The sequence below is a fragment of the Dama dama genome, chromosome 22, assembly GCF_033118175.1.
Source record: "Dama dama isolate Ldn47 chromosome 22, ASM3311817v1, whole genome shotgun sequence".
Lineage (NCBI taxonomy): Eukaryota > Metazoa > Chordata > Mammalia > Artiodactyla > Cervidae > Dama > Dama dama.
Window position 1 is genome coordinate 15,236,913 of NC_083702.1, and position 14,549 is coordinate 15,251,461.

The window sequence follows — 14,549 nt, forward strand, 5'->3', positions numbered from 1 at the left end:
GTTTCACTACAAGTGCCTTTAGATTGGGAGTCAAGGCTTCCGTGGTGCCAGGCACTGTGCTGAGTGTTTTAAATAAATAAATTCATTTGATCCTCATAACACTCCTATGGACTTCTTTGGTGGCGCAGTTGGTAAAGAACCCTCCTGCGATGCAGGAAATTGCCTGTAATGCAGGAGACTCAGGTTTGATCCCTGGGTCAGGAACATCCTCTAGAGAAGGGAATGGCAATCCACTCCAGCTTTCTTGCCTGGGAAAGTGCATGGACTCAGAAGCCTGGTGGGCTACAGTCCATGGGTTCGCAAAGACTCAGACATGAGTGAGCGACTAAGCCACCGCCACCAACACTCCTATGAGGCTGGCATTGAGAAGCTCAGAGTCTGTCCAAAGACACACAGCTTCGAAGTGATGAAGGTCGAATGAAACCTGGATTGGGATGACTCCAGAAGTCTCTCTTTCAAAGAGCCCTACCTTCTGATCTGTTACCAGGCTTTTACTGTTTCCCTGGGGAAAGTCACTGTCCAGTTGGAACCTCAGTTTCATCAACTATTCAATGCAGAGTGAGGACACAGAGGCTCAGAGAACTTGACCTCTGGGATCCCTGCCCAGTCAGAGACCAGTGTTGATAAAGATGACAGAAATTTTAGGGAAGACCTGGGGACGCAGTCTCTGTGGACATTGCACTCATCTTGAAAAAAAAAAAAGAGTAATGCGTCACACAGGAGTCCCTAGGGCTTTTGGGCGGGGCTACTAATGAGCGTGATATTCGTGATATTCGAGTGACTGTTAATAACTCTGTGGTTAGGACCTGTGCAGTGATAGGTGGGCAGTCAGGAATCTCTTGAGCACCAGGAGCCACGGGAGTACATGGTCTTCCTGTGACCCCTAAATTCCCAGTCCCCGGGCAAACACCTTTTGCCTTCACTTCATTGTGTCAGAAACATAGACTTTCAGGCTCCACTGGCAGAGCAGCAGTCTGAATGAGTGGGGGTGGGGAGAGACAGGCTAGGGCCCAAAAAAGGAACTGTGGCCACTCGGCCAAACCTCTCCACCATTCTCTCCAGTCACGGAAGATGCAAAGTGCAAATATTTGAAGATCAGCTAAGATGTAGAGGCGCAACCTCCGAGCAGAAGGAAAAGCAAACAAACAAAACAAAACAAAAAAATGAAAGAAGGCAAATGTTCAAGACTAGCTAACTTTTCATGGGGAAAATCACCTCACTTGTCTTTGCCACGTTTGGTCACAGAGGAAAGGGTCCTCAGAGACCACTTGGCCCACCTCTCTCGTTTCCTGGGTCAATTTGTCACAACGAATTAACCTAACCGCAGGCAGCTAGGGCACAGGACCACACGCTGAGCATCAATTTCCGCCCCCCCACCCCCACCCCACCAACCCACAGTCCACTGAACTCAAACATCAACCCCAGAAATGCTGTTTTTTACCAGGGAAAGGCACGATTCAGGCCAACCTTTCCATTCTGTTTCTGTTCAGTGTTTCAACCACAGCGTGGTGCTGTTGCAAAAGACAAGGGTGGGCGGCAGGCTAGCTCCAGAAATTTGCTTTAGGAACTGAGCTTTCAAACAGGTCTCCAAACAGATCCAGTCCCCCGCTCACACAAACCTACAAGCCACTTCCAGGAGGAGGGTCTTCCAAATGCAGTCAGGAGAAAAAGAAAGCTCAGCAACCTAAAAATACAGCCAACAGATGGACACCAAGGTCAAGACTGCGACAGGGGCTCCACTTGGAGAAAGAAATCCAAAAAGACCTAGTCTGAATGGACTCCGGCAAGACCCAGTGCTGCGTGGGGGCAGGAACTGCCCAGCTTACCTCCCAACTCTGTTCTTTGCTGTAACAATCTGCAACCACTCGGATCAGTCTCTATTCCGAAAAATGGATTTGCTCAGAAGTCACAAGGTACCACCGTTCTGAGTCCATAAGATATGCGACAGTCTTTTAGTTTATCTTTAAAGAAATATACCTTTGTACTTTTTTTTCTGGCCACTCTGTTTCCTGGTTACCTTGTCCCTCTCTTGGGAGTCAGAGGGAGGACTCCAGCACGGGTATTTGGAGCGGAAAAGAGAACAAATAGCTCTCAAGTGGAAAGTACAGCAGTCAAGGAAAAGGCAGCTTGTTGGCTCAGGGGAGATTGTCTGAAAGAGGCCTTCCACACAGGAAAGGGCCAGGGGTCCTCCATTTGAGAGACAGTAAGCAATGGCTCAGTGGTAAAGAATCCTGCCTGCCAATGCAGGAGAGGTAGTTTGGATACCTGGATGGGGGAAGATGCCCTGGAGAAGGAAATGACAACCCATTCCACCACTCTTGCCTGGAGAGTCCCATGGACAGAGCAGCCTGGTGGGCTCCATACAGTCCATGGAGTCGCAAAGGGAGTGAGACCCAACTTAGCGACTAAAGAACAGCAGCAAAGTGCATTCTTCTTAGCCAGCCTCTGCCTGCTTCCGTCCTCTTCCTCTCTCCTCCCTCAGTCCCTCCCTCCCTTCCTGCCCCCTCCTCCCCAAGGCACCACGCATATTTGGCAAGATTAAGGTGTCACCTCTCATATTACAAGGCGTGTTGATTGCAGGCAAAGACAGACCCACCAGCTCAGGACAAAACCCCCCTCGAGTTGGGAAAAGGCACAAACTTTTCCCGAGGTCGCCTATGTCCTGGCAAAACGAGGCAGTCAGCCAGCGCCGGGCATCTGCAGAACAAATCGGTTTTAAACTCAAGCTGCCTAGTCTTTTTCTTTTTTTTCCTTCTGATTTTTTTTTTTTTTTTCAAATTTAAGTTTGCCCCCTTCTCCCTTCCCCTCCTCCCTCCAGACTGCGGGTGACCAGGGAGCGGCAAGCAGAACAGCCAGGACTTGTTTTTAACCCATTCCTCGCTGCAGCGGGAGCCAATCACCTCTCTTCTGGCCATCTTCGGGGTCACGGACGACCTGGAGCTCCAGCGAAGAGCCCAGAGAACTTGGCCAGTGGAACTGGATCTGGGACCCGAATCCCGCGTTTGACTGCTCGGCAGCCGGGGTGGGGGTGGGGGGTGCAAGTGCGGGAAGTGGGGGAGGGCAGGGGGGCGGGCCAGAGCCAAGCGAGAAAACCGGGACCCGGCAGCGCACGCCCAGTGCAAACCTTCATGGTGCCGCGCGCCGGCTGGAGGGGACAGCTCGGCAGCCTAGTCTGGCCAGGAGGAGGACCCGAACCTATTGGCGCGAGGGAGGCACTGAAGCGAGACCCTCCCCTCCCCAGGGACCGCTCGAGGTGACGCCCCTGGGCCTCAGTGGGCGCTTCCGGCCGTTTTCGATGTGGCAGCCTCCAGCAGCCAGCAAAATGATGAGGCAGGTACAATCTATCTAGTACGCAGACCCCAGGCTCCCCATCCCTTCCCACCTCCCCTCGGACCGGCGACCTCACTCCGCGGCGGGTTCGGCCTGATTTGGTAGGTGCAGTGCACTTCATACTTCTTGGTGTCTGACCAAATGCTCCAACAAGTCAAAGGAATTCGGATATATATATATGAACCTGGACCCCAGCGGAAACGTAGCGTGTGCTGCTTAAGGCAGGGCGCGGGGAGAAGTGATGCCTACTGACTCCTCTCCCCCAATGTCGCGCGAGTCCAGAGGTCCAGGCAAGAGATGGGGTGAGGGGTCGCGGAGATGGCACAGAGGAAGAAGTGGGGGGACATGGAGATAAGGATCCCCACGCCACGACCCGGGGACTGGAGGGCAAAACACTGAGACTCTGGGTTAACTCATTGACCCTTAAGTGACATTTTCCAGCCCCCCACCACTTCTCTTGATGGCAAATGGGCCAAAGCAAGATGACTTAAGTTGGTAAATTTAGAGACCGAGCTCGCCGCAAGCGGGGTCTAATGGACAGCTAAAATTATCTCGAAATAAGAGATTTTTGCCCCCTGTCCTTCCATTCCTCGAATAATCGCCGGGTGGGGAAGTGGGCGTCACTGCTTTCGGAGCGCTTAGAAAAGTCGGTCTGGCGCTGGCCTTCCCGCGCGGTCCCCGCCTGCAGACTGGTGGGTGCTGAAAGGGCGCAAGGCTGCAGGGGCAGACCCTCGTTTGGATGGAAGGGGCTTAGGAGGAGCTGAAGGCTTCGTGGAGTGGGAGCCTCCGATTCATCACCCCTCCCTTCCAAGCTCAGGCTCGCACAAACACACACAGGCGCACACACAACCGCCCGTCCCTGGGTCCCCTGACTCCCACCCCACACCTCTCTGGCTTGATCCCCCTGCACCGACGGATGCGCCCTAGGAGCTGGTCCCGGAGCGGCGAGCACCCAGGGGAGCGGTGGCACCGGGGCACGCTCTGGTGGCGGGGAGGGTGTAGGACCCACCGGTGGACTTGGTAGCGGGTGGGAAGAGGTCTGGAACCGGAAGGTTCTGAGGGGTTTGCACATTAGACCCCCAGCCGCCTTGGGGAAAGGGGCAAGAAAGAGCCTTCCGCTTTGTAAAGAAAAACCTTAAATAAAAAGCAAAAAGAAGATCAAAAAGAATTTTTTCAAGAAAAGGAACAAATAAGACAGGCTGACGGCATGAACGTATAAAGTGCAGTGAAAAGTTGAATATCTCGTTTTTGTTTTTTTTCCTGGATCTCTAAAAGGGAGATCGAGGGGGCAAACCGAAGCATACATTCCTTGGAAGTCGGGGGTATTTTTCTTTAAGAGCGGCTGTGGGAAATGACCCGGTCCCCTCACTGGCCCCCGACCCCAGCCGGAGGGGCGCTGGAGCGCAGGCGTGCGCGGCGGGCGGCGCGCGGGGGCGGGCGGCGCGGCGCCGAAGGGGTTAAGGCGCTGAGCGCGGAGCCATCTGGCCGGGTTGGCTGGTTATAACCGCGCAGATTATGTTCGCGGGACTCAGAGTTGAAGGCTCCTCTCCCTACCGAGCAGCTCCGCGCGCGGCCCCCGAGAGAGCCCGGCGCAACTACTTTCTTCCCTCGCTTTTCTTTCTCCTGCTCTTTTTGTCCCCTGCTGGGGGGTGGCGGCGGCGGAGTGGGGGAGACTTTGGATGACCGAGCTCGCGTCCACCTTTCTCTTCATGTCGACGTCCCTGGAAACAGTCACACGGATGCCATGGTTACTTCTGCCACGGTAAGGAGAGGCGGGCGCGCTGGGTGCGCAGGTTCGGGGGCCGGGGGGCCCAGTAGGGGGATGGACTGGGGGACCCGCGCGGGGCCCCGGCTCCGCACCCCGCCCCCACCCCATCGTGCTGCGCTCCCGCACTTTCCCTGGCTCTTGTCTTCCCGAAGTTTACGCCGGGATCTGCCCAGGCCATGGAGAGATCACGGCTACCCCTGCGCGCACACAGACATATACACACTCACATACACACACACACACACTCTCTCACACACACACACACACACACACTCTCACTCACTCTTCCCCACCTCGTCTCTCCCGTCCCTCGGCTGCCGCGGGAGAAACCGCCCAATATCTGGGAAAGTGATCAGGTTTAAGGGACCAGGATTGGAAATGGGGGGCGGAGGCGAGGGGAAAGGGAGACGACGGAAGGGCAAGGAAGGGCTTCGGCAGAACCGCCAGCCCCTCATCATCACATCCGTCTGTTCGCGCAGAGGAGCTCCCCGCGCACCCCGTAACAAAGAGGGTGGCAGGCGGATCCGGGGAGGCGAGGGAGCCGCCGCCGCTCCCCGCACGCGCCCCCGGCGCCGGGTTCGCCGCGGCGCAGGGCTCTCGACTCTCCTCCCTCTCTGGGGCCCGGTGGGACTGGGGGAGGGGATGTGGAGCTCCAGACCTGGAGAGACGTTTCCCAGTTTGGGGAGTTGAGACTCCTCGCGGCGCGGCTACCTGCCGGAGTCCCCCTACCTCTGCTCGGAGCTTCCTGGGAAAGCTCAGAGCACCCCGGGGCTCGTACAGGCCGGTGGCCACCCCACCCTGGGTCTCTGAGCCGCCGATGTCGGAGCTGCGTGCGCGGCCCGCGCCTCTGAGTACCCGGCGGGGAGCGGCGGGCGCGGGGGGCCTGGCAATCACTGGGGAGTCCCTCCTGTTCCTCCGGGCCAGCTCTAGGAATCGGAGGTGCGGGGAGGCTCGGAGGCCCGGGGCGCGACGCATATAGGTCGGACTTCAGAGCCCCCCCACCCCCCACCCCGCCAAGGATCGAAGTGCTCCGTGGCCCGAGAGCGCCAAGTCACACTCAGAAGGAAATTTGGGAAGTTTGGGAGTTGAAGGTTCGGGAAAGGAGGGGCTGGGTGGGGGAGGGGACTGTCCTGGTGACTTTCGGGCGCTAGGAGGAGACCCTGCTTCTTTCGGGGAGTCGGGCGGCTGCGTTCCTCAAAGGCACCGAGACCCGCGCGCCGAATCGGGTGGCGGCTGCTGACTAGTTAGGATCCCTCTCGCTGGATCCCTGGCTGGGAGCTTCCAGGTGCAGAAAACTCCGAACTAGGCCGCCTGGTCTAGACCTCTGGCGGCAGGTTCAGAGGTCTGAGTGCAGGCGGCTGCCGGAAGGCAGCCAGAGCGCAGGGCTCGGAGCTGGAGAGCTGGCGACTGAGCGCTTTGGTCTTGTTTATGTGCGCGATGAGCAGGGGGCGGGAGCTCGAGGGTGGGGTGGGGTGGGGGCGGGCTAAAAGGGGTGGGTGTCACCCCAGGACTCAGCCGCTTACCGACTGTGCTGGGAGACCTGCTTTTTACTGAAGAGATACCCCCTCCCACCCTGCAGAACCTAGAGCCGAGTCGCAACCCACCTTCCCAAACGTCAGGATGGAGAAAGTTGTAACGCGAGGGAACTTTGCGGTCGGTTCTGTTTTCCCAGCACTCAAAAATTCTCCGACGTCCTCCGCCTGCCCCCACTTAACGCCCCCCACACACACAAAGAAGGTGGGAGTGGGGGTGTAGGATTCAGGGGAGAAAATCCAAAGGCCTCTGCATTGGCCTTTAATGCTCAGACCTGGGTATGGCGTTAGAAGAGGGGGAGATGGTAAGAAAGGGGGCTCTGAATAGTGTTGGGGGGCAGGAGGAAGTCTGCGGGGCTGCAGTAGGAGCGCGCGCGGGTTTGCGCAGCTGTGGACTGTTTTGTAGCTCTGAGTGGAGGGTTTGGCTCTGGGCTAACAGGATCTGTGTCCTGTGGAGGGCCATCGGGGACCCCTGGGCGCTGTTTGGTCAGGGAAGGAGGTTGCTGGAAAATCAGAGTGCTGGTGCTCCCTCTGCTGAGTGTGCAGGTGGAGATATTTGTTTCTGAGGGTCTCTTTAAAGGGCGCACGGCTGCCAAGCAGCAGGTGAGAGCATGTGGGCACATAGGTGTACTAATGAGAAATCTGTGCCCGCTAAGGGTGTCAGAGCAGGAGAGGTACGGTGTGTTTCAGCAGATGGCTTGTGCGTGCCTGCGCAGACACACGGAGTGGGTGTGGCGTGGGAGGACGGCCGTGGGGGGTGGGACGTGTGTGGAAGGTTGGGCTAGGCGCTTTCCGATTACCAAAGGACGGGGGCCGGGGGCGGGGGGCGGTTATTATCTGCAAAGATCAGAGTGTGAACTTTGTGAATGAGTCCTGGGGAATTTGGCTGGAATGGCACTGGGGTCTGTGGGGAACAGGAAAGTGTGGGTTCAGACACTTATTCTAGAGAGATGGGGCATCTGCAGAAAAAGATGCTGGAGTGGTTTTCGCTTTCTACTCCTCTACATCCCCTACCCCAGAGAGGAGGGTACTGGAGAAGGCTTAAGGTGAGGGATGCACTTTTAAGGGGAAAAGTCTTCTGTGTGTTGGCACGGGTGGGGAATGTGCGTGCAAGATTGGAGTGAGCGGAGAAATGTGCTTTGCATGCCTAGTGGTGGGGATGCATGTGCAATATTGGAGTGAGCGGAGAAATGTGCTTTGCATGCCTAGTGGTGGGGATGCATGATGTATGATGGTTATAATGGGTTTTTCAATTTAATAAAGGAATTCACCATCACCAATTATTATTGATCATCAATTAAAATGTGTGAAATGCCTGCTGGAGGCTCAGCCCATTCCTGGGCTTTGGGGCATGGCATGGTGCCCTAGAAAAATTCTTCCCAGGGCTCAGCCAACTCCTGCAGTTTTGCCAGGAGGAACCAGGAGAGCTCGGTGCTAGAGGTTTCTTTAAGAACTGTAATTCAGTTTCAAGAGATGTTTATGGATCTTGGAGGCCAAAGGGAAGCTGACTTGAAATATATCTGTGGTTTTGTAGAAAGATAGGGATGATGGATAGTTTTGTGTGTTAAGGAGGGAGCTGAGGGCTGTTACTGTTTCTTGCAGTGAGTGTAGGCTGGGAATGGGAGGGGGCAGCAAGCCGGGTCAGAATGCAGGTCCTGATAGACCTGAGGGTGGAGTTTCTGAGAGCACAGCAGGGATGAAGCTTCCTGTGTAGGGCTGCATAAGGGTGAGGCACTGATCAGGTGGAAGATGCAAGGAAGATGCAGCTTGGGAGTGTTAGTCTTGGATGACTTCTGAGCCGAATGGAAAGCTGATGTGTGTGCACGTGTATGTGCACACACACTGCAGAGTTGAAGTGAAGAACCTGGGAGGAGGCTAGCCTGAAGGACCAGAGGGGTGTATGTTCTGGCTCTGGTTGGGGTGGTGGGGTGTATGTTTTTGCAGGAATTCTTTGGGGCCGAGGAAGGATGCAAATTGTCTTGGACGCTCAAATGTGTATCGTGTGGGTCAAAGTTTGAAAGGTACAGTTAAAAGAAGGGTTGCAGGCTTTTGGAAGCGTTTGGGGAGGGAGAGGAGTGTGATGTTGGTTGGGTTCATATCAGCAGGAGCTGGGGAGGTGACTGGGATGGAGCAGGGGGAGGGGTGTGCTCTGGCTGCATACCTGCTGACCTAGAACCTCCTTTTTAAGGCCTGTTGCTGAAAGAGCATAAACAAGCCTCTTGTATTTGACTCAAGACATTTTTGAATTCCTGAAATGACAGGTGTGCCATTTTGAGGTTCTACCTTATCTGTAGAGGAAATTCCTCTTTGGAAGAGGGTTGATACAGGGTCTGAGCATTGGGCAGAGGCTTTCGCAGCGGTGAGAGGATGGTGTGGTGGAGATGGAAGGCTTCCCATTGGGTATGCCTCGGTTCCAATCCAGTTCTGCCACTTTGGAGCAGGGTGATTTCAGGAAACTTCTCTAATCTCTCCAATCCTTTCTTATTTCTCTTTGTGTAAAATGATATTGTCTGCTATGACTCAATGAGAGGAAAGTTCACTCTGCTCCCACCCGCCACCCCCCCCAGTCAAACCTTGGTGTGTTTAGCAGTACAGAGCCTTACTCGGAGATGACATGAGCTTGAATACAGGTGCTAGCATGGATGTGAACCATTGCAAAGACGGGTCCTGAAACCTCTTTCTCTTTACAGTACATGTTGTGTCCACTGATTATCTGCTGCTCATCCACTGTGCAAACAGAACTTTTGTGGCCGCCTCAGATTACTCATCTGTAAAATGGAGATAGCCAAGCCTAGAAGATTATTGATGGAGGGCTGTATTCCTGAAAGGTCTTTGGAGGATTCAGAAGAAAGGTGGTCCACAAATGAACGTTACTAATGATCTGAGACAGACGTCTTCCTTTGCTGCGGACCATGACGCCAAAAGAAATGTGATTTTGAGAACAAAGAAAGTAGTTATTGTTTTTTGGCATGTTAGAATTAAAGAGGAGCAAAGTCCAGGCATCCTGGGTTGCCATGAAGGGCTGTTTTTCTCTGGGCTGTGGATCCTGGGGGGGCACAAGCTGTGGATCTGTGATATGGCAGACACCCAGTGCAGCAAGTTGGCGTGGCCCACTTTCCCCAAAGACAAAAATGGAGACCAAAGAGGGGCCAGAAAACCCACTCAAGCCTCCGAGTTCTCCCAGAAGTCAGCACACGCTGTCAACTGCTGGCGCAGAGTCAGGCTCCCATCCTTGAGTTCAGTGGCCATAAATAGTCAGGAGCTAAGCTATTTCCATGAGGCACTAAACCAATTCCGTTGCTTTTCTTGGCGAGATTGGGCCAATTAAGTTGATTGGAAGAGGTCACTGCTGATGGCGCTCACATTCCCCAGGCGGGACAGGCCAGCAGAGTTTAATTACATAACATTTCCCATCTCTGCAGCTCCCCTCCTCAGTGGATCAGATGTGCAGGCCTCCCCCTCGGCCCCTCCATCCAGGAGGGCTAATGGAGCAGGCAGTTTCTGCTCCAGGCTTCTCCAGACCCTTCCCCAAGCAGTTATAGTGCTCCCTCCCTAACTGCAAGGAATGTAAATCCACGTGTTGGCTGGAATGAACCCACCACCTTGCTTCCCAACCTTCCCCAGCTGCTGTTTTACTCTTTAATGAGGCAGGCAGTTTCTGGCGGTGGGGATGTTGAGCTAGTGATCGTTGCTAGGGTTTTTGATTTAGCGTTCTTTAAAACTGGGTCTGTTGGAGAAGGACCAGATCAACTGGAGACCAGCTTAAGACCCGAAGAGGGCTGATGATAAGGGCTGTGGATGTACTTTGTGCGTGGATAGGCATGAGCAGAAAGAGAGGAGAATGGGGCTGTGTGTGGGGTGGGGGCATGGGGACATAAGGGGGGCCCTGGGTGGGCAGGAGGCATTCTTAGAGCTTGTGATGTGGGTGGTAGGTGTATGGTGCCTGGCTCAGATTGAATGGGCATCGTATTGTGTCTTACAGAAGAGCCAGATTGTGGAAGAAGCTGCAAACAGCTTCCCCCCCCCCCCCCCGATTATTTGTATCTGGGGATGGAGGATGTGTGAGCTTTTAGGAAGTATGAGGTCAGTGCAGATGGAGCCTCATTCTTGCCCGAACAGATTTCTATTAAGATCGAGGCTGGACAATGGAAGTCTTCCAGAAAACTCGCTTTAGAACCTATGAAAGCGCATGTAGATGGACCGAGATCTTAAAAGTCTTTTCTTGTCATCCTGATAGTTTTCCATACATCAGGCTTTCCTTCTACCTAAAAACACCAAGGGACTAAATGTGCACCCACCCCTGGGTGGTGAGAATGCATGGGCTGTTTTGTGTCCACATCTGTGTCATGGTCCTTCTCAAGCAGTCTTAACTGGAAACCCCCAGAGGCTGTTTGTCTCTGGGCGTCCTCCCAGGACTAACCTCTGGCTGGCTGTATGGTTTCCCTGAAGAAGGATCTTGAAGTGAAATTTGGTGTGGTCTGTTGTGATGGCTCACTTTTCAGCAGCATCTCCGGAAAAGGTGTCTGTTGAGTCCCAGACCTCCTCTGGGTTTGTTTAATCGGGGATTTTTGAAAGGATTGAGGTTCTTGCTCATCCAAGACCATACTGATCTCAAAAGACTCTCAGGCCAAGGTCATCTTAAGCAGCCCAGGGCAGCAGAAAGCCTGCTGACTTGGAAGTAGGGGACCAGTTTGCCGCCAGTCACTAGTCAGCTCTTGCTTTGTGACCCAGGCCTGGATGTACCCATCTGTCAATGGAGAACTTGAACTAGAGGATCTCAAAGTCCATCCCAGCTGCACCATCAGAGGATTTTACAGTAGCTTCAGTCTCTTCCTTCATCGGTGCTAATGTGCTTTGGTTAGAGTGCATCTTGGCGTATCCTCAATGAGCTACTTTTTTTTTAAATTTTTGGGGAATGGCTGAGTCAAAGGCAGAACGGCACGCAGAGTTTTTGCCATAGTGTTTTGTTTTAGCCAAGAACATTCTCAAAGTTGGCTCTGCCTGCACAGTGTGGACAGAGCTGGAAGGGGTGGGGTTTGGCTTTCTGGTAGAACATTGGAAAAGTCCCTGATGCTGGGAGGGATTGGGGGCAGGAGGAGAAGGAGATGACAGAGGATGAGATGGCTGGATGGCATCACTGACTCAATGGACATGAGTTTGAGTAAGCTCTGGGAGTTGGTGGTGGACAGGGAGGCCTGGCATGCTGCGATTCATGGGGTCGCAAAGAGTCGGACACGACTGACTGAACTGAACTGAGACCTGATGCTACTCATCCAGCATCCATGTGAATGCCTGTTAGAATCAGTGTTTCTGACTATGAGAAGTACCCACTTTGAAAATGATTGATGAGGGCGATAGTTAATGTCTGAGTACTTGCTGGACACCAGGGGTTACTGCAAATATCACATGGTGTTATCTCAGAGCCCAGAATAATCTCTTTTGCAGGTGGGGAGACTGAGGTTATGTGAGGTTAAGGGGTCTGCTTAAGATCTCCATGTGCTGACTTTGTAGCCTGAAACCCATGGCCATTCCAAGTTCATCACCTGCCATTCAGATTCTGTTTCTGCATTCCATGATGTCATCCCGGTGGGGGTTGCTTGATCCCCCTGCAAAGCTTGTCACCCCACAGGGTAGCCTGCTCCACGGGAAGGTTCATTTTCACCTGCAAGACAAATGTTGAGGCTTTCTGGCCACCTGCTGGAAAGCATGCATCAGGTCTGAGCTCCTTTCACCCTCCCCCTGCACTTCCCATCCTGCTGACAAGGGAATCTGCCCTTCCAGAATGAGGGTATTGATTTAAGCCACAATTGCCTCCTTGTAAACTCTATAAGATTGGAGTCAGACATCTGGTTTTGATCCGCTCACCCATGAGAGGTGGTGGGTCCCAGCCTCCTTGAGACCTGTGATGAGGGTTACACAAAGTCAGAGTAAAAGAGGATAACATGAAGGGCCTTCAGAATTTGGAGACCCCTAGTCCTTGAAAGGCTGGGGAACCCGCTCCATGTATACTGGGACCAAACATAGATTTCTTGCTGAGAGGTTGAAGGCAGGAGTTGCTGCCAAAGACTGGGGTCCCCAGGCTCTGCTTGATGCAAAGCAGAGCAGTTGTAGGGTCCCCCATCCCGGGCACTTGCTTGCTGCATGCCCTTCTCTGGGCAGTCACAAAAGTAGGGAAGCCAAAGAGGTTCTCAGGGTGCATATTGCCATCCCTGGAGGGTGTGACTTCAGGCTCTTGTCTTTTCTCCCTCCACTGACTTTCCCATCTCCATCACCACACACACATTTTCAAAGTGATGAATGGGAATGACTTTGTTCTGTTGCTGAAAGGTATTTGCAATGTGCTTGTAAATATACAACAATCACCTAATGCCTGTGCAATTGTGGGTGCTCAAAAGGTTTGTGTTCGCTCTATTTAAGATGACGTTCCATGTGTAGGGGGATGCTTTCTTCTTTGTAATAGCCTTATTATTATCATTTTTATGATAGAGAGCTGGGTCTTGCACCCCCTCCCCCACTCCGTGTTCTCTCTGTTTTTAGGTCTGAACCCCTGGCATTTAAAAATATCCTCCCCCTCTGGCTCCAGATCGTCCCTTAGGGAATAAAGTTCAAGTTCCTAGTCTGGGATTATTTCCATTCTGTGTCTCGTGGACCTCCTCCTGATGGGGCTCATCCATCCCGTGCTTTCACTGGGTCCAAGAGGGAAAATACAGCTCTGGGAACCACTTGTTTCCCAACATATGTGTCCTGGGATAGGAAGGACCCCAGCCCTCCTGACACCCACCTTGTTCTTCCTTGAATAGCTCATCTCACCTCTTCCTGCGCGAAGCTCCATCACATCCGACTCTCACATCCGACTCTCTGCGGCTGCATGGACTGTAGCCCACCAGGCTCCTCTGTCTGTTGGATTTCCCAGGCTAGAATACTCAAGTAGGGTGCCATTTCCTCCTCCAGGGCACCACTCCTTGAGAAGGACTCAAACTAGCCATGCGACCTTGAGCAAACCATGCTCCCTCCATGGGCCTCTGTTTCCTCTTGCAGAAAAAGAAGGAGTTGGATTCACTGGAAGGTCAAAAGGCCCCTGCCCATCATGACAGTTCACACGTTCCACATCTTTGCTGCTCCCCAAGCCTCCCGGGGCCCCTGCCTGGGGATTTCCGGGTATCCCTGGTGCTCTTGGAGGACTTAACGTGCAGTGATGCGGAGGGGGTGGAGGAGGAAATGAAGTTATGTGATGCCAGATAAGTTCTTCAACATATGGAGGAGTGCATGTTTATAAAGTGCTGAAGAAGCAAGCTTGCCAGATTTGTGGCAGGTCTTGGACTGAGAGTTAGAAGCATCAGGAGAGGTTTATATGGGATAAAATATCTCCTTGGGCAGCTGATTTTGGTGAGTGAAATCGGAAAGACCCTGAACCATGAACAGAGACCCCAGACTTCGCCTCTGACAGTTTGGGGAGTCTCTGCTCTACATCAGGTCCCATCTTCCTCCTGTGCTCCGTGGAGACTGAAGGGCTCCTGGAGGCTTAGGTGATCTTCTAAACCTTTCCTGGCACATCACTAATTATGGGAACTGAGGTTTAGTAGAAAGGCCTGGATGGATGGATTAATGTGGAGTATGGCTTCAATGTAGAAGGAAATGTCCTCAGATCACAAGAAGATATGGGTGGCAGAAATATACCTCTGTTCTTGAATTTGTGATGGCCGTGGAGGGTGATTCTGTGTGTTATGTTGGACTTAGAAGGCTCTCCCTTCCCCACCAGGGATATTGAAAGCATCCTTCAACCTTTCATTTTTCGAGCTACTAATACTTTCACTCTGGGACATCTCTGGTGGCTCAGACCTTGTAAAGAATCTGCCTGCGATGCAGGAGACCTGGGTTCAATCCCTGGGTTGGGAAGATCCCCTGGAGAAGGGAATGGC

General features: G+C 53.3%; 1 protein-coding gene across 1 annotated transcript in view; it reads left to right on the plus strand.

Moving 5' to 3' along the window:
* Positions 1-4,960: 4,960 nt before the first annotated feature.
* NTF3 (neurotrophin 3) overlaps positions 4,961-14,549 on the plus strand; it is a 73,784-nt gene continuing 64,195 nt past the window's right edge. The window contains exon 1 of the mRNA XM_061124067.1: positions 4,961-5,092. Coding sequence (XP_060980050.1) covers positions 5,075-5,092 — 18 coding nt within the window. The 5' untranslated portion in view covers positions 4,961-5,074. The remainder of the gene's footprint in view (positions 5,093-14,549) is intronic.